The sequence below is a fragment of a genome, unplaced genomic scaffold, assembly GCF_019419815.1.
Source record: "Pyrus x bretschneideri cultivar Hongxiangsu unplaced genomic scaffold, Pyrus_bretschneideri_v1 Contig2, whole genome shotgun sequence".
In the NCBI taxonomy this organism is placed as follows: Eukaryota; Viridiplantae; Streptophyta; class Magnoliopsida; order Rosales; family Rosaceae; genus Pyrus; species Pyrus x bretschneideri.
In genome coordinates, this window is record NW_025999501.1 from 14,217,499 (window position 1) to 14,241,209 (window position 23,711).

The 23,711-nt window shown below is 37.5% G+C and overlaps 4 protein-coding genes across 4 annotated transcripts; all 4 read right to left on the reverse strand.

Moving 5' to 3' along the window:
• Positions 1 to 549: 549 nt before the first annotated feature.
• LOC103963593 lies at positions 550 to 900 on the reverse strand. The gene has a single exon (XM_009376426.2). The coding sequence runs from the start codon at positions 898 to 900 to the stop codon at positions 550 to 552; it is 351 nt and encodes a 116-aa protein (XP_009374701.1).
• Positions 901 to 2,612: 1,712 nt separating this feature from the next.
• Positions 2,613 to 6,554, reverse strand: LOC125476942. The gene is made up of 3 exons (XM_048583634.1): positions 5,388 to 6,554; positions 4,490 to 4,657; positions 2,613 to 4,389 (listed from the first exon to the last, which is right to left on the reverse strand). The coding sequence occupies exons 1-3, from the start codon at positions 5,610 to 5,612 to the stop codon at positions 2,725 to 2,727; spliced, it is 2,058 nt and encodes a 685-aa protein (XP_048439591.1). The 5' UTR covers positions 5,613 to 6,554; the 3' UTR covers positions 2,613 to 2,724.
• A 2,685-nt stretch (positions 6,555 to 9,239) lies between these two features.
• Positions 9,240 to 12,231, reverse strand: LOC103963563 (pentatricopeptide repeat-containing protein At3g53700, chloroplastic). Its single transcript, XM_009376393.3, has one exon. It carries the CDS (start codon positions 12,000 to 12,002, stop codon positions 9,675 to 9,677), a length of 2,328 nt encoding a protein of 775 aa, XP_009374668.1. The 5' UTR covers positions 12,003 to 12,231; the 3' UTR covers positions 9,240 to 9,674.
• An 821-nt stretch (positions 12,232 to 13,052) lies between these two features.
• Positions 13,053 to 15,071, reverse strand: LOC103963562 (actin-depolymerizing factor 2-like). The gene is made up of 3 exons (XM_048583670.1): positions 14,913 to 15,071; positions 13,662 to 13,927; positions 13,053 to 13,558 (listed from the first exon to the last, which is right to left on the reverse strand). Exons 1-3 carry the CDS (start codon positions 14,913 to 14,915, stop codon positions 13,408 to 13,410), a joined length of 420 nt encoding a protein of 139 aa, XP_048439627.1. The 5' UTR covers positions 14,916 to 15,071; the 3' UTR covers positions 13,053 to 13,407.
• Between the last annotated feature and the right edge of the window lie 8,640 nt (positions 15,072 to 23,711).

Genomic DNA, 23,711 nt, shown 5'->3' on the forward strand with positions numbered 1-23,711 from the left:
GAAGGGACTTCAACAAGATTAGATTCAAAACACACAAAAATTTTGACTAAAATACCTTTCTTAGTTTTCAGATCTTTGAGTTTCTCACAATCCCTTTTCATGTGACCAGTTCGTTTGCAAAAATAGCACCTTATGTTGTCCATTATATCCTTATAATTCTCAGGTCCTTTGGAGGAGGATGCAGTTATGACAGCACTTATTATTGGAGGTCAGTTTAGGAGCCTTACCAGAATGAAAAAATGGTTTCTTCCTTTTGTCAGCATGCACAAAGTTTACTGCAGCACGATTGACATTGCGCCTAAGCCTGCATTCTTCTTGAGCAGCAATTGAAATCAGTTCATCCATGGACCATTTCTCTTTCTGAGTACTGTAAGTAACCTTCAACTGATCATAACACGAAGGCAGAGAAGTTAGTGCCATGTGGACCACAAAAGCTTCATCAACTGGAACGTCCAAGTCCTTCAATTTGGCTGCAGTATTCACCAACTTCAGAATATGCTCTCTAACACCCTTTCCTTCATCAAACTTCAGAGATGTAAGTGTTGTCATCTATTCTCCCATTTTAGCCTTCTCAGATTCCTTGAATTTTGCTCCGATGGCATCAAGAAAATCTCTCGCCTTATCACATCCAGTAACACCACCTCTAACAGTATCGCTCATGGTTCTTTTCATAACCATTAGTGACATCCTGTTAGCCTTCTCCCATTTCTCATGCTTGTGCCTTTCTTCAGCAGTTGAGGCATTTGTCAGTGCAGCAGGTTCATCCTCACGAAGTGCAAGATCGAGATCCATTAGTCCCAGCAAGATCTCTATATCTTGCTTCCATTTCTTGAAATTGCCACCACTTAATGGTTCAACAGATGAGAGACTGAGAGCAGACGAATTCGCTGGAGCAGTCATAGAAATGTTAGTTACAAATAAAAGTATGCAGTTACTGCTGCAAGTTTACATCGCACTTTTGAGTGAAAATCATAAACTGCCTTCCATATTGCATATATTGGCCATAATATTCCACAATCGCAATGATACATCAAGTCTTTGGACTAGACAATTGCAAACTTTTATAGGGAATGATTCATACAATTTATTAACCTTCATGCAATTTATATATATTTCCCTTTTGAGAAATATATGAACATGCTATGAATCTTTTAAGACCCCTTAATAGCCACGGAATACAATAACAATATTCACTTTGATGAATATCAGAAGTACATCAAGTACTGCACTACTCGAGAGATATATAAAATACATTTCAAATATATCATCATACATTTATCATAATAATAAAGCAGTAAAACGAATCTGGGACTTGTTATTTGGCTTTGATACCAAATGTTAGAAACTGATATAAATATAAACTTGATGTATAACAAGTATCCCAGATTACAATCATGCAGTTTATATATGATACCTGGAGCAGTCATCCTTCTTTGATGAAATGCAATTCTTCTACTTGTTTAAGACCTTATGTTCAAAGGTGATAGAACCCTTAATGTCTGAACGATGCTTCACAAGTAGGGAATTGGATTATATATATACACAGATTTCATCTGATTTCCATCTATCGTGGAAATCAGTTACTGCAGTTGTTGGTGTTAACCCAAGTCAATCTGCCGTTTCATCCACAGCATGATTTGATGCTCCACATGCAGTGCACTGTGCTTTACAGATTGGAATATGGTTCCCACCTTAAGGATGTAATGATTATGCATAGTGGACAGCAAGGCCACTGCATGTGTATACTGACTGATGATTCATAGACAGCAAGGATGCAACTTTCAGTTGTTTTGTTTATTTGCATGCGTGTGTAAAGTATCTGTGAACAAAACTCTGCTGCAATTGCAGCAGATGATGATTAAAAGTAAGATAGATTGGATCCAAGTCTAATATCCAAGTTTACTAGTTGGCAGTTTTCACAAAGCAATGGATAAGCACTTGCTGCATGTTATCCATGCATCCTTACTTTTAGGAAGTAGTTTTACACGCTTACAACTTTTTAGTCAGTTTGTAACATATTGGCAACTTAGATTTATATACTTATAATGTTAGTCAAGTCCAATTAGGTATCCAACACCACCCTCTCGTGATATACTTGTGACTACTCGACCAAGTTCCCACAACATGTGGGGTCTACATTTTTCTGGTGAATATCACGTAACTGCATGCATGCAGATAAAGACAGATTGGACCCTCGCAAATTGGAAGGATTCGGCGAAAATTCTGGAGGGTTCATGACGTGGATCGAGATATATGGCCGTTCATTTCTTAGCCAAACCATTTAACGATTAAGGATGTAACAACTATTGATTTTGGTTTACTCGAACGTGCGTGACCGTTTGATTCTTGGCTATAAAGATGAACTAAGGATTCAACAGCCAAGAATTCTGGTTATCATCACATGCATCAAGATTTATAACCATTTGATTCTTAGCTAAACATTCATTAATTAAGGATTCAACAGTAATATGATTATGATTTACCATATCACATGATAGTTCAAATCTTAGCTAAAGGGTAAGGATTTAGAGACTAATGATCTGATCCATATCACCGGTCTAGAATCATGTTCTATGCTCTGAGCTGATCCATTCTCGACAAACTCAAGTATATATTAGAAGTTGGAAGCAATATTCTTTCTATAATTAAATAATTAAAAACCCTCTGACTAATAAATAAACTTGCTAGGAAGAGTAAGATTTTAGGATATTAAAGTATGTGTCTTCATACAATTACATGGCTTGAAGGGTGTTCCAATTTGATAAGTTCTTGAAACTCTTTCTCCATCTCTTTTACTTCCCTCAGCAGACTGCTGATGCAAAACCCTAATCCACCCAAACAAACAGTTACTTGCCCTCTAAGCTTCTGATGATCCTCTATTAATCCAGTCATGGCGGCAATTTTTGAGGATAATTCATTGGAATTTTGAAGAAAAGAGTTTACAATGCTTTCAGTCTCTTCCTTCTCTGAATCCAAACCCCTAGAATCATTTTCCCTTGCTGATGTTCCAAACTCAATGTCATGTTTGTTATGAACTGCAACAGACTTCTTGGAAGCCAGTTCTTGAAGACAGTGCAGAGATTTCCCAAATTTTTTCTTGAAAATCTTCAAATCTTTCTCAAGGCCCTTCATGGGTTTTCGGAGTTCTTCCAAATCAAGGTCGAAGCACTGTAATATGAGTGATAGAGATTCTTTTATGTTGGACATGAAAAGCGAAAGATTCTCCATGTTTGATAAAGATCTCAGGAGCTTGCCATAACAGGCACCGTTGAAAGGGATGAACCAGAAATTAGGCTCCAGCTGAGCTTCTTCAATTGACTTCGCTAACTTTTTGACTTGGGATTTCAACTTGCTCTGTTTCTTTCTCAACTTTGGACTCATTGAAGCGATTTGGCTGTCGAAAAGAACTAAATCTTCGATGCATTCTTGAAGGGAACCCAATCCAAGTGAAAGTTTGAGTTTTGCCAGAGTTGCTGCTCTTGCAGGGGATGTGAGAATCTCTATGGTGACGAAACATATCAATCCAATGACAGCCCCTGTGATTCGAGCAATTGCAAAATCGATCGGAGGGCCATAATCTTTCCTGCCAAGTATTAGTAGTGCCCCTACAGCTGCTGATATTCCACCGGCTTGGCCATACATCCTGCTGTGCCTTAGAAAGCTTGTGAAAACTAACCAAGGTAGAAGAGATAAGAAACTCAAGTCCTCGACTTCCTTGAAGATGAAGCAACACAAGATCCCGTAGATTGATCCCATTGCCGTAGATTGTGCTCTAGCATTCGCTACAGTAAATGTTGCTTGTCTTCCCCTAACAAAGCTTATTGCATTTATTAGTCCTGCCCAACATGCTTCTCTCTCATTGAACAGCAAACCCAACAGCACAGCAAGGCCTAATGAAAGTGAGCACTTAACTGCAAAATATAGACTTGTTTTGCTTGGTTTAATGCACAAAATGTCACAGCTCCATTTGATTTGTGAACCGCCCGAGCTTTCAGTGTAAGAGCTCTCTCGCTTGCATTCTTCAATAGACTCGGTATTTTCTTGGAGGAGTTTCAGACAATCAACGAAAAAGAAAGCCAATAAATCTTCATGAAAAATGGTTTCAAGGGGCCAGAAGGCCTCTTTCAAAGATCTTTCCTTTTTCTTTCTTGTGTAGAAAGGTGCAAAGCGCTCGAGCTGCTCAAGCTGGTCATGTATTCGCCTTTTCAGGTTGTGTAAAGCGTCCGCTTGCAGTTTCTTCATCATGGCAACTGGAAAGGAAGGGCATGAAGTTGAAGCTATTGCAATCCCTCTCAAGGGTATTTCAACTTCCTGCAATTTTTCTCGAACATAGAAGCGACTAGGGTTGAGGATATTTCTGATTGTTGGTCTTTCCCACAGTAAGGCTTCCTGTCCAAAAGGAAACCACATTGGTTTAACTTAAAATCACAATGTCAGCAGAGAAAACCTGAGCAGAGGAACCAAACTCTTGTACAGAAGGTAGTTTTACCTGTTTATGTTCGATACTTCGGAGGAGCTTTTCTCCTGCTTCAGCCAAGGGTTTGGCCTGTAAAATAAAGTCAAGTGCAGCAGAGCTGTCTTGAGACAAGATTGCATCTAAATAGAAGTTGAACCTCTTCCTAGCGTTCTCGGCATATTTTTGGCACATTTGTCTCACCTGAAATGTTACAAGCATTCCCTTTAGGTTCATCGTGACATGTGATTTTGAGGTGTGACAAGAAAAAGAACAAGTTGAAGGTTATATCACTCAATTTGCATATTTATTCTACGCACACATCATATAACGATTTCAAATCTTATCAAAATTTCAGTAAAACTAATGTTGAAATCTCGAATTTGGACGGAGTAAGTTGCTACAAAAAGAAAGGAATTATGTGGTGGATGTGAAGTTGAACCGAAGGAATATGGAATAGACTGATTTTCAGGCATCAGTGACAAGAATTTAAGGACCTCTTCTTCCACTGACCCTTCTTTTTTTGGGTGTGTTTTCACTTTTTTTTCTTTTTTCTTTTAAAACTCGATCCTCTATAATATTATTTTTCCATTTTTGTTCCTAATTTTTAGTTCAGTTTATTCAAAATTTCTGTTAAATTTTGTACCTTTACCATTTTATAACCTCAAGAATGCCTTTTATAACCAAAACAAGAAAAGAAAAAACGAAAGAATGGACCACATGATTTGAATTATCGTGAAGTTTTTAAGAATCTGATATTGTGAACTACTCCAATCTACAACCAATGGGTTGCGAACTTCCATGCAAGAAGGTGGACGCACTGGCCTAACCAACATCTATGAATCCCGTACAAAATGATATGCAAACATATGGAAGACAAACAACACATGTTGTAAATGTATGTGTGTGTGTGTGTGTGTAGATGTATATATACCTCGTGGTAGGCAAGGTAAGGAGACAACACAGCTGCCAGAGATGGCTTTCGGTAGAAGAACAAGTTGGGAAACAACATAGCCCCAACAGATGCCGAAGCTCCAAGCACAGTACTCAAACACACCTGAATCGGGCGCATAAGTACCAACTCATCAGCTTCTGCACAATGAATGGCAGTGCCTACATACACAATCACAATCTGACCAAACGCAATCCGCTTAGACATCAAGTGAGTTGCTTCCGGCAGTGCCACAACAAAAGTGCACAGTGCCACTGCAAGGGCGGATACGAAATAACTGAAGTGTGCGGGTCCTATCAGCCGGAGGCTCAGGAGTGTAAGGATCAGGACCTGAATACAACCATAAAGCGCGTGCCAGAAGCCTCTCAGCGCCTCCCCAAGTGTCGCGTCTGAGAGGATGAGGATTGTGGTGAGTTAAGAGTATCCAGGGTAAGCTACTAAACGCCTGAGAGGCTGTGGACCGTAGAGAGTGGTGGTCTAGACTATGGTGCAGGCTAAGATGGTTTGAAATGCTGAGCGCAGCCTTAGGCACCACACGGCACAGGTCCAGCTCGTCCTGCTGGCCGGAACCATTGATGCCGGAGTGTTGTGAGTCTCCAAGTTCACATGTAAAACTGAATGAGATCATATGGTATCATATAGTCATGTGCTAGCATAGCAAAGCTAGATTCGACTTAAAACAAATTTGCCGGTGTATATTTGTTTGCTTTTAGCATGCAGATGCTAGTGAAATGGTAGTAGACAATTTTCATGGCTTTGGTAGAAACAAAGATTTTTTTTACATTTACTGAGATGTCAATGTGCAATGTCTCTACAAGTAAAGAATAAGTTCCTTTTATTTGTTTTTTTTTTTTTTTTGACTTATTTTTGGTTATGCTCTTTGGAGCTTCATTTTGATCTTATTTTGCTTTCTGTAAATCCAAAATTACCATTTTACTCCCTGAAAATGAAAATTCGTATCACTTTGACTTGTGGACTCTCTTCTCCATCAAACTTATAGGTTGCCTCTGGAAACATATGTAGGACCTAACATTTAATAAGACTATGTTACATGTAATAAATTTGATTATAAATCTCCATTATGTGTTTACATTCAACAATCAAAGAATATTAAGTTTAAAAGAAATTGAAGAGATGAAAAAGATTAAAAAAAAAAAAAAAAAAAGAAATTGATTAGCCTGTCGCTCCCAAATCAAACCCACATAAGAAATTAACAAATTTAAGGCAATGTGAAGCGAATTTGAGTTTTATATAAACAACTTTCAAGGTTCAGGGGGCAAAATAAGATCAAAATCCAGTTTCATGAGGCAAAGTTGAGCGAACTTTGAATTTCAGGGAGTAAAGTAACGACTTTGAGTTAAATAGAGCAAAGTGAGATTAAAATTGAATTTCAGGGGACATAGCTAAAATAAGCCTTATTTTTTGGGGGATTTTTGATCTAGGTCCAAAAGTATAGGTTATTTTTAGGATTTGGCCAGTTATCTAATTACATATTTTTGTATCAATTTGTCTTTTTAGATAAAAAATTTTAAATTCATTAACTTTTGTGATAAAGTTATATTATAAAGAAAAATGTAATACAATTAATCTATGTTATAGGTAGACTATGAACAAAAACCTATGGCATAGGTAGATAGACAATTAAAGCTAAATTACAATTCTATGGTTGGTGATTTAGTCAAAAGCCACTCTGGCTTACTTGGGAATCCTGGATTGTCAAGGGGAATTGAATCCCATCCGGATTCACTTTGTGAAGATTCTCGGGATCCCCATATCCTAATCATTCATCATGTATCATGCGGTCAGAAATCATTTGACTTTTTTTATTTAAAATTAAACACAAATAGTATCTCATGAAAACTGATCTCACGATATACGATGAACAGTTAGAATGTGGAGATTCCTAGGATCCCCACAAAATGGATCCAGGATCATCTTTCTAAGAGGAATTGGATCCCATCCGGATCCACTTTGTGGAGATCCTAAGGATCCCCACATCTTGTTAAGGATGATCTGCATAAAGTTGAGGTGGGGACGACTATGACAGTAATCCAAACTAATAACCAACTATTAGTTGGCAAAATGAAGCAATGATAATGCATTATTTGTTTGAGATATTGCCCCGGTGGCAGTATAGGTCCTTCCTTCGTATTGGGTTTACTGCTTACCCCTCATATTTTAGTTAAGATATGATTCTCATACACCCTTTTTTTGTTCTGCACAATTCTGTTATTTTTGTCTATTGATTCTCCTATAATTTATTCATATAAGACCATAAATAAACAAGAGTGTACACTATGCAAGAGAAAAAAAAATGTGCGAAAATCATTTTCCTTTTAATAATAATGACTAAATTTAATTGAATTGCTTGTAATACCTGCTAACAACTGTATACTGTAAAAAGAATAATAATAATAATACAAAAAAATATCTATACTAAGGGCTAAGGGGTGCGGATTCAAGCTAAGTCACACAATAAGTCGGCCATAATAATTTGTTACCGAACTCGCCAACTACATAAGTCAAACCCAAAACCTCACACTTACACACGTGAAGATGAAGACCAACTAAACTGACACTGCATTGTAACTTAAAGACAAAATGATAAACCTTCATATGTCATTAACATGACAAATGATATTATCTACACTAAGGGGAGGGGATGGGCTAGCAATAATGTGGTTCAAATTCGCCTTTGGCGAGAATCGAACCTCTCACTTACAAGTGAAGAAGAATACCACTAGACCGTAGTAGTGTAATACTAAGTAACTGTTTTAATGATTTTAAGTCACTTGTTTTTATATAGTTTTGATTCCTATCTGGAGAGAAATTGAAGCATTAAGAACATATACGGTTATCAATAGAAAGACCCAATTCGACCAAAGTACATACAAGAAATTGCAGAAAAAATACAGGAACAAGACCCAATTAGATATTGTAAGCCGTATAAAATAAGTGGGTCCAGATTAATTTATCCAGTTCTTATTTACTACAAACGGCGCTAAACACTGGATTCATACTAGATAGTACCATCCGGTGTCTAGAAAAGTCTGCCAAACAAGGCCTAAAGATTCCAAAAAGCACTTGCATTTTAATTAAAAATCTTGATGTGCTTCTAAGCAGAAATGTTTTTTAAGATAGCATTTCCAAACACTTGTAGAAAAACTAAGGGTTTAGTTCAAGAGTAATGTTAATCACTCGTCTTTGTGTTCGACTGGTACGTCCCTGATCAACAAAAAAGCCATTTGCACTGCAAACTGAATTCTGTCCTGACCAGATAAGATAATGGATCATCAAAGTGTCCACCAGATAAGGCAAATCTAAATGCTAAATATTTTGTGCGACTGAATGAGGTGCATAAGTACCAGATCAAAGAGAAATAACATAGTTAAAGAATACACCACGAGAGCACGAAATAAGTTCCAATGGAGAGATGGAGAGAGCGAGAGAGAGAGAGAGTCAAAATACGTTCCATCGTGGGTCGCCTGAGACTAAGAAGAGGAGGATCTGATTCTAAAATGAAGAAAATTTCTTCTTATACACTCATAAGTTCAAGACAGACTTGAATTTCCAGTAAGGTTCACTTTGAAATATGTTGTGCCAGAATCTGCGTGGCACAGCACGAGTGACAACTCAATACTCCCATCAAACATGTGCTACATTCGAAGAAGAACCTAAACCCGTTACACACAGCGGGGGTCACATTTTACACAAATATGAATGCATGACGTGAATTTGTGAGACTACAGAAAAACCTATAGCTCTATTCTTAATGTTTGATCACTTCTTTTGGGTCTTTCTCTATACACGTAAAGTCCAACTTGAATCAACATAAAGTGAGAAGTTGCAGTCGTATGCATTCGAATTAATATCATGATAAACATGTACTATTGTTTCCAAAAACTTAGTCCATACGCCAGCTATTTTTTCTATACTCTAGAATAATACACAAGCACCATCAGGGAGAACGGCTAATACATTTGAAAAAAGTTTGCAATACGTTTACATTATCTGCTACATCAGCTTAGAAGATAGAGTATCAAAAGAAGGATGGATTCATTTTCGGTGGTATAATATTACCGTAACTATGGAAGTACCTGAACTCTCCTTTTGTAGATGGGGAACAGTGCTGTAATGTATTGATTCCATGCTTCCTAGCTTTACGCATATCATCCTCCAAAATTCCTTCATCATGTTTAATACATCTATGTTGCATCTTCTGTTGGACCAGAAGCTGATACTTGAAAGTTGAAACTGATTCAGAATAAATCATCTTTGCCAATAAGATTTTCTGGGCTTTTCTCTATTCAAGATACCACCAAGGTTGGCCAATGCATCCTGATATTTGCGGATTTTGAGGAAACCGCTTATCATGGAAACTTCACTGTCTGAAAGCTTTGCTTTCTCCATGACCATATCAACAAGGTTAATTAAGGTATCCTCCATGGATAAAGCTTGGAGTCCTTCAGCCAGCATAGAAAATGATGAGAATTCTGGTAAATAACCTTTCTCCATCATCTCAACTGCAAAGTCAACTGCTTCTCCAATTGGTCCTCCACCATTACAAAGCCCGCGAAGGACAATCTTATACGTTATAGAATCAGGAGGATCACCTTTCTCCATCATCTCTCGGAAAAGCCTCATGGCTTCTGTTGTTCTCTTCCGTTTAAATAGCGATTGTAGTACGGGGTTATAAGCCTGGGGAGATGGGATCAACCCTTTCATCTGCAGACTTCTGAGGAGTCTGCTTGCAACCTGAACCCTACCTGCCCTACATAACCCCCCAATCAGTGTCCCGTATGTGACTATGTCTGGTTCACACCCATTTGAACTCATTGTCTGAACAATATCTGCCGCCTTCTTTATATCCCCAGCTCTACAGAAATACGTGAGCATGGAATTATAGGTGAACTTGTCGGGCTTCAAGCCTTCCATTATCATCTGGTCCATAAGCTGGGAAGCTTCCTCCACACGTTTACTCTGACAAAGGCCATCAATAAGGGTGTTGTAGGTCACTGAATTTCTTGAAATCCCCTGCAGTTCCATCTGATCAAAAATCTCTTCTGCGTCATCAATTCTTTTGTTTTTGCACAACCCATCAATGAGAGTATTGTATATAACCACATTACGTGCACAACCTCTCAACTCCATTTCTGTCAGCAGGCTCATTGCCTCCTTTAGCCTCCCTCTCGAACAGTGGCTATCAATCAACATACTGTAAGTAAACCCATCAGGCTGGCATCCTGACGCCTTCATCTCCTCAAATAGTTCCAAAGCAGCTTTATGATTACTGTTCAAGCAGAGACCTTGAATCAGAGAATTGACAGTACAAACATCAGGCAAAATTCCCTTGCTAGTAAGAACACGAGCAAGTTTGGTTGCCTCTTCAACCCGGTTCTCCTTACACAATGTGCTAATCAGAGTATTATATGTGACAGTATTTGGAGAACAGTCCCTCGAAACCATTTGATCAAGAAGTTCCACCGCCTCTTCAATTTCACCCAACTTACACAATCCGGAAATCAAGGAGTTATACGTGTAAATATCCAGTTCAAATCCCTCTTGAAGCATCACGTCCATGATCTCCAAAGCATGCGTAACATGCCCCACCCTGCACAAACCCTTCACCAACGTATTAAACGTAAACTGATCCGGAGAGAACCCCTCATCCACCATCTTTTCTATAAAACTGAACGCTTCATCGACCTGACCCTCTTTGCAAAACCCATTAACCAAAACATTAACAGTCACATTTGTACACGGGCACCCATGTTCTACCATCTGGTCCCTCATTCTCAATGCCCCTTTCATGTCACCTTCCTCAATGTACCCCTGCATTACTGTCGTGAACGTTTTCTCATCCGGCTTCAAACCATGGTTCGACATATCCTCCATCAACAAAAGGGCAGGCCTAATCTGATGAGCTCTACACAATGCCTTTATCAAAATGTTAAATGTCGAAACATCCGGCTTAATTCCTCTACCAAGCATGCCCGAATTCGCAGTTTCGACTAGCTTAAGTTTGTTCCCCTCAACAACAACATTCAACAAGAAATTGTAAAAATGAGTGTCGGGTTTGCACCCGAACTCGCCTTCCATCATTTCCACAACCCCAAGAATTTCATCATACAAATCAAAGGCTGCGTAGCTCTGAACAAAAATCAAGAAAGTACCTGAGCTAATAGGGCAGCCGACGTGCTTCATCTCGTTAAGGATGCTCCTCATCGACTCGAAAGACCCCACCTTTCCGAGCTTGCGGAGGACCTCCTCGTACACGGTGGAGTCGGGGGTGAAATTGGGCTGCTTGGAGGCCCAGTCGAAGAGGCGGAGCGCAGAGGACTCGTCGTTCTGGCGGCGGAGGGTATCGAGGAGCTGCTGCGGAGTGAAGTCCGGAGGGAGGTGGTGGTGGTGGTGGGTGGAGGTAGGGGTTGAATAGGAGAGGGAAGAATGGATGAGGAGCCGGTCGTGGCGGTGAGAGAGCGGGAAGGAAAGAGAAGTGAAGGGTTTTTGAGCGGAGGAGGGCGGCGGTGGCAGGGTTTGGGGTATGGTGTGGGTGGGAGACCATGGATAGCATTTGAGAGAGAAGGAGAACGCCATTGAAGCAATTCAACAAACGGATGGGGTGCTTTCAGGCCATGGCGGAGAAGAAAGGCTAAAAGCAGCTTTTAAATTGAGCTGAAAATTTGTTTGAACTACTGAAGTAGAGAAAGAGATTGACGGATAAGTTGCGGTTTGTATCCTGGTTATGGGATTTTCTTTCTTTCAGTGAAACGACGCCGTATGGCGAGTTAATACGTGTAGTTGACAGTTGACCATTCTTCTCTCTGTCTTTGCCTCGAATCCCAACTGTTCATTCCTCTTTCCTTGCTTCAAATATAGATCGAGAGCTTATTGCAGATTGCTTTTCAAAAAGCACTTTATTCCTTGGCATTTTTTAGGAGGCACTTATCAATAGTGTTTTGACAAAGAAGCATTCTTTCGTTTGACTATTCACACGGGAGTGCTTTGCACGATAAATAAGTGCATTTGATGGCGTTGGGCTGTGAGAATATGTGTCTCGCTGAAGGTGGGTCAAAATCGCTCGTGTTGGTGTCCCTAGAACTAGTTAAGATTGGAATTGACTCCAGCACGTCATGTATATTCCCGTCCCACAAAATAGGACGTATAAGACACAATAGATGGGATGATTTCTTCGCCCTTAAAACTCAAAAACCGTCACTTTATTTCCTTGTTTCTTTTAACTTCGTTAAACATCTTGTATGTGGCAACATGTGTCAGACAAACCACCCAATAAGACTGCCACATGTGTCACTAGGTCTAGGCCAACATCGACCAAAGTTGTATTTTACACCTGCAGCAGGGAAGTTATTTCCCTCGAACAGATAGGCATGTACATGAAAACCGAAAATAGGCACAGAATCACAACTCAACAACGGAAAATGGGGAGATCATCATCTCAAAACCACAACCAAATGATTCGTTGAAGCAGTCAACATTTTACTCGAGGGAGCGTGCGAGCCCAAGCGTTGCCGCAACCATAAGTAAAAGCATCTCTTACCAACTAGAAAAGATGAGAGAAGATCAAAAATACAATAAGATGCCAAGGTAGGTCATACAGAGGAGGCCAGTAAATTAGCAACAAGGAAAGGCCATAAAAGCATGCTCCTTTTATACTGCTCCAAAGTAAAATGACAAGGGTCATATACAACACTCGGAAGGCGGAAAGGTGCCGTCTAAACCCCGCAAACAGCTACATATTAGTTTGTTGACATACAGCTACCAAAGCAGCCACTCAACAAAGATAGGTTCTATCAAATAAACATATCATATGATATACCAGAAACCACAGACGCTTGTTTAAAATAAATAAGAAACAACGGCGAAACTTGGAAATTGATTCCATCATTTGCCAAGCCGCCAATTCCACAATGTATAAACATATCACGCAAGTAACAAAGGGTGCAGGGACGAACTGCCCACCAGATAGCCTATGATTCATAATCTAGCTGGCTCGGCTCTTAATGACATCGAGACCAATCTCAGTTGGATCAGTCGCTTGCAACTCAACCTGAATTCCATCGAGCTCTCTCTTGAATCTGTCTTTGGAGCTTGCGTAGATCATCTTGCTTCTCACCCTTGATGTATCAGGAGACCTTCATAGAAAGGAGAGGGAAACAAACAATTGAATTTAGAGAACGGATGATTAGATAACAGAGTACACACATGTTTGAAAATGATTAAAAAACCGGGCATTACCAGGCAATGAAGAATATCCGGCTTTTCTGGACACCTTCAGGTGTAAGAAAGTCAAAATCAAAAATAGCATAACGGCATTCATCAGCAGGAAGCTTCTCAGTGAACTGCTCATAGGTTTCTGCTGGTTCACCAACATGTTCCACCACAACTTGCTTTTGCTTCTCCTCAATCTTGAAAACTATGGAGCGGTAGGTCCGCTTTGCCTTAAGCTCCAAAAACTTCAGTTTGCAATCATCGTGCACAGCCATACCAGATGCTGCGTTGGCCTGTAAATTGCATGCAATTAACAAAGATCAAACGGCTACACTACAACTTTTCAAGAGAGAAATGAATATAGATTGAAAAGACGTTTTATCAAACAAAAATTTGACACAAGGAATCTCTACATGCAGTCCCAAGTTCTCAACCAATCCATCATGTCTTATTTCCAAGGAAACCGCATAACTCGGGTGAAATGCGCACAATTTTTCTTATCCTCAGAATGTCTTTTCATGATATGATCCAAAAATTATAATCTTTTGGTCCTCTACAATGCCTTAAGTACAGTAATAACACAACAAAAACAACCAATGTCAAACTTCTTTCCCTCGCGCCGTAGAGAAAACTGATACGAATTGCACCCTTATATGTTTAATTTTCATCCGAATCGTATCAAATTGACTCTCACACAACATGCACACACACTAATAGCCCAACAATACAAGATCGGCAAATTATACATAAACAAACATAAATACTAAGTACTCAACAATATTTTCATGGTATCTACCAAGTCCTCATTACTTTATTATATGTTTAAGAACAAATATACAAATTACACCTGACCAGACCGGCCCGGCCCAAATATCTGTTACAGATAGTAGATCCACAACATTCCCAATCAGCAAGAACCAGATCAAATTCCCGGCCCAAAACACATAGACTGCAAAATCCAATCTTAAAAAAAAAAACAATAAATCGCGATCAAAATTTCAACAAAAATACAGATCTGAAAGCACGAGATGTATAGATAAGAGTAGATGAGCTACAAATTGGAGCCAAATTAGTTTAAAACTATCAGATCGACACAGCGGAGGCAAGAAAATCGAATCAACAGAAACGATGATCGATTAACCAGCCGAGAAATCGCAATCGGACATAAATCCGTGATTTTACTTTATTTTCTCTAAATTTTCTCGGCAGCCATACAGAAATTACAGCCAGAAAACCCTATCCGAGCAAAACGGAGCTAAAAGAGTGCGAAAAACTCACCATTTTCGCTGCTGTTCGGTTCTCTGTTGGCGACGAAGGAGGAGGAGAAGATATAGGGAAAGGGGGTCTCCTCCGATGACGACTCGGCTATCTGTGTCTCGCACAAGAAATGTCCAAGGGCCCTTTATATTGGTGGCTCTCTGGATGCCAGAGGATTGACAACGTGGAACTGATCGTATGATAGATGAGCGGGTGATGGGCGGTTCGGCCAATGGCGTGCCGCCACGACTTGTACGGGTCTTTGTGTGTGGATGCGGGAGTGGCTTTGCTTCAGTCGGCTTCTCCAGACTCGGCTTATGAGATATGCACTAATTTCCTATTTTAAGACATGGTTATTACTAGACTTGGAAGAAATGGGTACAGTTGATGACGAGTTGGACACTAATTTATAGTGCGCGGATTACTTGTGACTTAAATCAAATTTGTTGATGTAAATATATTGATGTACTAAAAACTTAATCTATAATTTATTCCACATTTTAACAAATTTGTTGGTGTAAATATATATTGGTGTATTAAAAGAATAACTAAATGATATGAATGAGTATGTAGGTTTTCGTTATGATATACTTGAACATGAATGCATCACAGTAATATACGAGGTGTATATCTCGTACTCTGTGAGTCTTTCGGTCTCTATAATGGTAGACCATCATGATGAAGCTACTAACTGGTCACTTTTAAAGAAAAATAAACATCCCACTATAGTTGAACTTAAGAGCTCTCTCATACAAGTGGAGATGAATATTAATTAAACTGTAATGCTAAGTGGAAAACAAAGAAATTCTAGTGTCTGGCATCCGACCACCAATTTCCAACAGCCCAGACTCAAAAGCGCTATCATGGCCCACCCTCTAATTTTGAGGCCCACCACTACCCCATTTTCTGACCTATCGTCTCACTCTTTTGGTCTTATTTGGTGTTCGGACAGAAGACCTTCTCCTAAACCAGAGAAATTGTATTATTTTATTAATATAATAGTACTTAAACAATGTTTTAATGCACATTGGACCTTATATTATTGTGGTTAGTGTCTAATTTTTATTTTTTGGTTTAACAATGTTTTACTTTAAGAGGTGATGTTTTGGGTAAGTTACGCAAATTAGGTATCAAACTCAATAAAAATTTTCAATTATTATGATTATCCAAGTAAGTCCAACATGATACATCTCAGTTACCATGTAAAAACAATACCACTAAACTATAGGGTTGTAGACAAGTCGAGCCATACTGAATATTATATTTGTTTAATTGAAAAGCAAACCAAGTTAGGCTCGAGCAAGCTTAAAAACTTCAAGCTTGATACTAAACTCAAGTTGTTTAGGGTCATTTACTACGATAAGTCAGCCTGAATTGTAATTTGCAACTTATTAGTGGCACATATTTTAAAATTAATATATAAAAATAGACAATATAAGACCAAAATTTTCAAACATAGTAGTTTAAGCTAGCGCATAAATGTCTTTTTAAAAGCCTGTAATTTCTTCATAAACAAAGAAGAAGGGATCTCCATCTTTAAAAATTCAAATTGAAGATGGTGAATTTAAATAGAGAAAAAAATAAACAAAATTCTCGAAAAGCAAAATATCAAAGGTGACAATTTATTTCAATCAAACTTCTTGAATATAATGTACTTTTAGTTGTCTCGTAAAAAAATGAATTGTCACAAGCTCTGCGAATCAAATACACTGATGTTCAAAAACCGAAGCCAATACAAGTTTGAACTACTTCAAACCAACTATTATCAAAATATAAAATTGTCAGCCCTTACAAAGACAACAATAACTTAGACGAACATATATATCGTCGTCATAACGACATAACTTAAACCATACAAGTTCCTCTCTTCAAAAACGGCTCAGCTTGGCTGGGCTAGCTCGGCTTGTAATTAACATGTTAATAGGTATTTTGGGGGTTGACATAGTGTTAATAGATCATTACTGAATTAATAGTGCCATATGTTCAGATATTTTTCACAAGGAAAAAAAAGGGCTAAATTTTAAGGAATAGGATCCTCTCTATATTCTCTTTGTAAGAATCCAGATGATCAATTAATCGTGTTTATTTATCGTATATTATATGGTTAAAAATTATTTTAAAATTGAATATAAATAGTACTTAACGAAAACTAACCGTACGATATATGATAAACGGATATGATTAATCGATCCTCATATTCCCACAAAAAGAATTTGAAGAAGATCCTTGTCCAAATTTTAATAACCAAAATGACACAGGGCCGGGGGGTCCACACAGATTCTTTTTTCCGCATCGATACAACGCAACACCACCTTTTGATATGAACTTGAATTATTAATTTGCCACTACTTTTATCAAGAAAAAAAAATAAAGAAAAAGAAAAATCAGTAGCACATGAACGATCATGATCAACTAGTTTTGAAATCCCTTCTTCTTCTCATGAGGTACACAAACACAAGTGATCTCAATAATTGAACAACTAATAATACTAAAATACTTTTGAGTGTGTGCATCGAGTTTAGTTCCTCTTTTTTGTTTTTGCCTTTTTTTTTTTTTTTTTTGATATAAAATCCCTATTGATTTTCAGTTCTTCTTTGTTACCGAGCTCTGTTATATATAATTTTTATAAATAATGTTATTCACATATTTATTTTTTATACAATTCATTCAATTTTTTATAGTTCAATCTAAAGTATTGAAAAATATCAATATTCAAAAATTAACAAAGAATGTGTGAGAGATAAAAATAAGTGTTTGAATAACATTATCCAATGCAAAAAAGATTCAGTTTATTCACTAAGACATTTCGTCGAAACTTGGTGGGCTTATTGTTGTTAGCTAAATATGTTGTGCATATGTCAACAAATATCGACATATACCGAAGTAATCTAATGAGTGAGATTAAGAGAATCTGTCGAGTGCTATCAACGCAATCTGTCGAGATATATTAGCAGACATAACATCAAACATTAGGTGGACACCAAAAGGACTCGTACTAAACGTACAGAGATTTGTCATTAGTTACCAAGAAATTTTACAAAATAAAGACCCAAAAAAAGTAACACAAAGAAAAAATGCCTTGAAAACAAGAAAACAAGCAACACACCAACCATCTCACCAAAAGGCTAAGCAAAATATTAGGCCCACAAACAAACAGCAAAAATCGAACAAAACCAAACAATTGGCTTAAACGAGCTTTATGGGCCAAGTCTTAAAACAGAAAAAAAAAAAAAAAATTTCTTCTTCGCGCAGTCGTCTTCTCCAAGAAGACGTTGTCGCCGTAACTGCACTGGCCGTCATCTTCAAGTACGAGGGGTTCTCAGAAAATTTCAAAGCACGATTTAGGTTCTCCGAAGTCCTGAGACCTCCCAAATCCCTTTTTAGATCCTTCACTGGTGAGTCGTAGCCGAAGGTCTGTGTGGCTGCGGAAAGCAAACTATTTTCTCTCGTATTGACGGCAAATAGGATCAAGCATCGATAAATTTAACGGTAAGAAGTTACTAACTAAATTTGAGGACAAACTATAATACTTATACGTATTTAATATTGTAAGTATTATATTTTGTTATTGACCCCAAATTGATAGTTTGCATCACTAATTTCTTACAAATAAAAAAATTTGTCACAGGGAGAATTGACATATTACTCGAGAATACAACGATCTAACTTGGAGCGGAATAACATACAATTAAAACAAACAAGTATTACAAACTAAAACACTATTTTAATTTATAATGTGGGACAATATCTTGACAAAAAATAGCATGCCCTTGAACAAAACCGAACGAATGCACATACTATTCATGTTGGCCATGTAAATTGACCACACAAGTCAATTCTTATCCAAATTGGGACCATTTCGAGGCCAAGTCAAATAAGAATTCATCAAATATGCTCACCATAAGGAAGAAGAAGCATTGATGCAAATGGTGGATTGCCTGGTGCAATTGAAATTCTTCCATCTTCCTCTACTCACTTACAAAGCATTTTAGTAATTTTAATTCGGTGATATATTTATACTAAAAGATGGGGGATTCAGATTAAGCATTACAATGGACCAGTCAATATAAATTGGTATTAAGTTTGAATCTATATGAGTTAAGGCTAAGATTTTTTACTTATAACGGTAGAATAATATTATTAAATTGTAGTACTAAGTACAAAGTATTTTAGTAATTTTAAATGTATTGTGTTGCAATTATTACGCCTGACTTTTTGTATTAGAATATACCTAGGAGGATCCTCTTTATGACGATTCTGAGGATTCTTAAATCCTGTCCGTTCATTGTATATCGTGCAATCAGTTTTTGTCATGTATTATTCATATTTAATTTAAAATAAAAGTATTTAAAACAATTTCTAGTCGCACGAGATATACGATAGACAAACACGATTTAAGGATTCTCAAAATCCTTACAAAGAGGATCCGGAGAGAATCCTCCTTCAGAATATACAGTCTCGTTTTCCTACATCACACGGTATAGGAAAACTCTTGGTCTAGGACCGTTGGATTAGATATTTTGAAGCTTATATTAAGTATCATATTTTCCTACACCCATGCATTATCTTATTTTGGTTCGTTTATAGCAAATAAGTATTATCCGGCTAAGTATTTCATTAAGTAGTTCTTACTTGTATGTTACAAAGAATGAGAATTGGAAGGACTAGGGATGAGAAGGATTGGATATGGAATAAACAACTTCCTTCATGTTAATGGGATATCTTAAATTTTCATATGGATAATGTTATTCATACATTTATTTTTATTACCCATGCATTCTTGTTAATTTTTTGTCATTGATTTTCTTCAATTCATTCGATCTGAATGTTAAAAATTTTAAAAAAGTGTGTGAAAAGTAAAAATAAGTATGTTTATAGCACTACCTTTTTCATATATCCTATATCAAAATCTATGTAGGACCCACTTATTTATTCATTCATTTGATTTTAGCAGACAAAGGATATGAAATCAATGGGAATGTACACCTTTTCCTTATAAATTGGTTCTTGAAAAAATAGGATCTAATTACAATATTAATAACATATAAAATTCATAAATTAGAATGCAAGTAAATACACAATTTAAAGCATGCACATTATTGGTCGGGTCAGATGTTAGATATTCTATCATTAAGACAAGTTTACGCCCCACTACGATGCTCATGATTAATTGGCGCTTATCTCTTAGAATATAATCATGTTCTTGTAATAGTAGCATTTCAAATCACAATGCTCCAATGAACCACGATTGTATTGAAAACTATCTCATATGGACTTAATGAGACTCAAATATTTAGTGCACTCTATGTACTATGATGTAAACAATGAAAATTTATATAACGATTATTGGGGTCTTCTTTATTTATAGAATTTGAGATACGTCTTTTGAAAGCATGTGATTATTCATGAAGAGTTGTCAAAAGTTGCAACTCTTCATTTGAATTGGGATAGACACATCTTTTCACTAAAAGACACCACTTTTAATTTTCATTCAACTAATAAATTTAATATAATAGCAAGTGGTCATCCATCATAGTGGTGAAGATGAGTGTTGCCCTATGGTTTCGAACCCCCACATGAATAGAAATTGACACAACACTATGCAAATTACAATGCAGACATTAAAGAGAGAATTCAATGGGAAAAGTACCGCATCGTGATAGATAACTTTTGGCTTTGAACCTTTTGTAGTGAATTGCTACCAAGTTTACTTTGCTATCTAGTGAACACAATATCTTAACTGATATGTTGTTTGTGTAAACCAAGATAATAATAATCATACAATATCCTTCCAAACGCATCGTGGTTGCTCGGTTCAGTTCCTTTCGCCCCTGAACAATTCTTGGTTTATCATGAGTACTCTAGAGAATTAAGCCCTTTCAGAAAATTCTCATAGGAACAATCCTATTCCACACTGAAGATAGGTGACTTCCCATTAAGAATATCTTCCAAGCTATAGAAATTAGTAAAAGCATAAGGCTTAACCTAATTTCAATGGCAGACAACACTTTTATCATTACAGGACATGGATAAGAGAGTATATCTCCGTAGTGCTACTCCGAGTTGTCATAGTTTAATTGTCCCTTTTGAACCTAGATCGTGGGATCTCCAGTCATCTTAGTTGGGTTTCCACTAGGTTTCCACTATGACTACTATAGTTACAAGCTTTTAGCTCATACTCCTCAACATTTGAGGTATTTTTCGGAAGATCTCTAACTTTTCAATACCTTAAACTAACTCACTTTAAAAGATGAGTTTAAAACCATCTTGTAAATTAATCCACAACATTATCTCTTTCAAGAAGCAAATTACTTTTTCTTTCTTCTGAAGTATATATCATTTCTCAAAGAAGCAATTCCCTCATATTGTGGTTGCTTTGAAGCCTAATGACAATCCCTTCTATGAGAAGCACTTCTACCACTGTTGCCCTTAGCCTCTAAATAAATTTGATCTTACCTGTTGGAATGAATCTCTTTCATTTCTCACAAGAACAATACTCTACCCCGAATTCATTAATTTGAATTCAACAGTATGTATCTCATGAATTCATTAATGATACGCGATATATTTTGTGACAAAACTTTACACTCGATGTGCTAATATTGAAGACAACCTGCACCAGTCACCAACTCTTGGATTTTGCAGCAAAGGCCTTCAATCCACTGCCCCAATGCCCTCCATTGAACTCCATTATTTAATTATTCCATTAATTTTAATTTGTGACAGATAATTGCTCATATGAGCCTCCCTATTGGATCCAAACACGGAAATACACATCATAAATAATAAAAGGAATTAAAAACTAATTATACTCAAATTAAATTTATATTTTTTCATTAATGTGGTTCATCTGTGATTCTCAACATCATAAAAACGCTCGAGTGTTGAGACAACATAACAACACCGATCAGCAAAACACAAAAGTAACACAACACAACATAACCAACACAATTCCAATTACCAATTGGGTTTAGTTATCCACGTCTGTGGTTCTCGTTTTTTCCTCGGTCGAAACCTCCTTGGTCTCCGCTGCTTTTGGGGTCGGTGGAAGAGGAGGAGTGGTCATCTGCGGTGGTGGAGCTTGACCCGAAGCCGCAGCAGGAGCAGCCACCTTGTCTGCAGCTGCAGCTGCAGCATCATCAGACAAGGGAGCCAAGAGATAGTCAGGGGACAAAAACAAGCTCTGGGATGGCCTTCTCTGGTGGCGATTCGTTCTCTGAGACATTTCACCTTCTTTTTGGAATTGGGATTGTGAGAAAAAAGGATGAGAAAAAGGAGGAGGAGGAGGAGGAATGATGAGTATGGGGGTGAGAGTATGGAGAGTTGGTGTTTAAGCAGTTAGGTGGTATGGGCATGTAGAAAACAGTGTTGACTCTGTTTTTATAGTGCTTTGCAATGGTTAAAAGCTGGTAGGTTGGGATTATCTAATGCCCCGGGATCTATTGGGCACACTATCTTGGGAATAAAATGGGAAGATTTAACTATGTAATGCCATATTTATCCTTCATAATGAGTGGGTATGAGAGTAAAAGTTCTATGATGAGACGGTCGTATACGTCTTTTCAATTATATTTACCAGTTACTGCCCATGAAATAAGATACTTGTAAGAAAAAAATTTAGGAAAAGAAAATTCTTAGGTAGAGGTGAAAGGGTGGTTGATGGTACATAAATGTTATTTGACCACACCGTTAATTGTTTGGATTGCGTGCTGCTCATGTAAGGAGATGATTGTTACAAATTACCATAAAAGTTTCTTTAAAATGATACTTTGATCCAAGTCTAAAAGTTTGAGTAGTTGTTGAATTTAGTTCACTTTCCCTATTATTTAACCTCAGTTATATTTCTTGAGTTTTGCACCTATATTCAAATTTTCAATTTGAATATTTAAATATGAAAATCTAATCGCTTTCATAGAAAATAGTTAAAAGAAAATTTATTTGTCATCATATATAATACCTATATCATAGGTTGATAAAACACATTTAGCCTGTGTTATAGGTATCTACGAAAATAAATGAAAAATAATTTACCTATAAAAAAAGAGAAACAACATTACTTTAGTCTAAAGTAAGGAGAGAAATTGCACTGCACGAATGTGCAGTGTTTGGGTTCGAATTTCACTTTATTTACGAGACTGCCATTATCATGCCTTCAGCCCAATTTCACTTCATTTACAAAATTTCCACTGGGCTTAAGAACAGGTTTTGGGTCTTTGGGCTGGATCTGGCCTTTCACTCGGGGAGACAGAGGGAAGAGGGACAGAAGGGTTGACATGTTGGAGGGTGGGTGTGGCTATGGCTGATGCATCAGTCAGAGGGTCATTGGGGGGGGGGGAGATGAGGGGGACAGAGGGACAGACAGATTGGAGAGAGATGAGAGCTCTGGATTGGAGAGAATGGCTGACAGAGGTTTGGGAGAGTGTGGGTTTTCAATTTTCTCCTCTGATTCAACAAGTAATGCACTGTTTTAAAATCATTGTTTATTGTTTGGTTTTCCATTTGCTTTGTTAAAATAGAGATTGAGGGATAGGTGTGAGATTTGGTGAGGGGAAATGTTACAGAGAGAAAGAGAGAAAGGCAAAGAAAGTGGGATGAGTGGGGGTGAATAGTTCCCGTTGGTACAAATATGTGCTCATCCTTTACCCACCCTATGTCTGATCTCCCGGTTTTATTTTGTTTCTACCAAAATCCCAGGCGTAACCACTTTCTTTTTTTCCATAATCTCGCACTACCTCTCTCTCTCTCTTTCTGTTCGGTCCAATCTCAAACTCAGCGGGTCAAACTCAGTCTTTGGCACCTTTGCAAATCTAGCTTCAGGCT

What these genes read in the sequence shown, in the direction of transcription:
- LOC103963593 (XM_009376426.2), bottom strand. Translation starts at nt 900, where the DNA reads ATGACTGCTCCAGCGAATTCGTCTGCTCTCAGTCTCTCATCTGTTGAA.
- LOC125476942 (XM_048583634.1), bottom strand. Translation starts at nt 5,612, where the DNA reads ATGTCTAAGCGGATTGCGTTTGGTCAGATTGTGATTGTGTATGTAGGC. An exon ending in CTTACCTTGCCTACCACGAG is followed by an intron (nt 4,658 to 5,387) that starts GTATATATACAT and finishes GTAACATTTCAG; the next exon opens with GTGAGACAAATGTGCCAAAA. An exon ending in GAAGTATCGAACATAAACAG is followed by an intron (nt 4,390 to 4,489) that starts GTAAAACTACCT and finishes CCTTTTGGACAG; the next exon opens with GAAGCCTTACTGTGGGAAAG.
- LOC103963563 (XM_009376393.3), bottom strand. Translation starts at nt 12,002, where the DNA reads ATGGCGTTCTCCTTCTCTCTCAAATGCTATCCATGGTCTCCCACCCAC.
- LOC103963562 (XM_048583670.1), bottom strand. An exon ending in CGGATATTCTTCATTGCCTG is followed by an intron (nt 13,559 to 13,661) that starts GTAATGCCCGGT and finishes CTTTCTATGAAG; the next exon opens with GTCTCCTGATACATCAAGGG.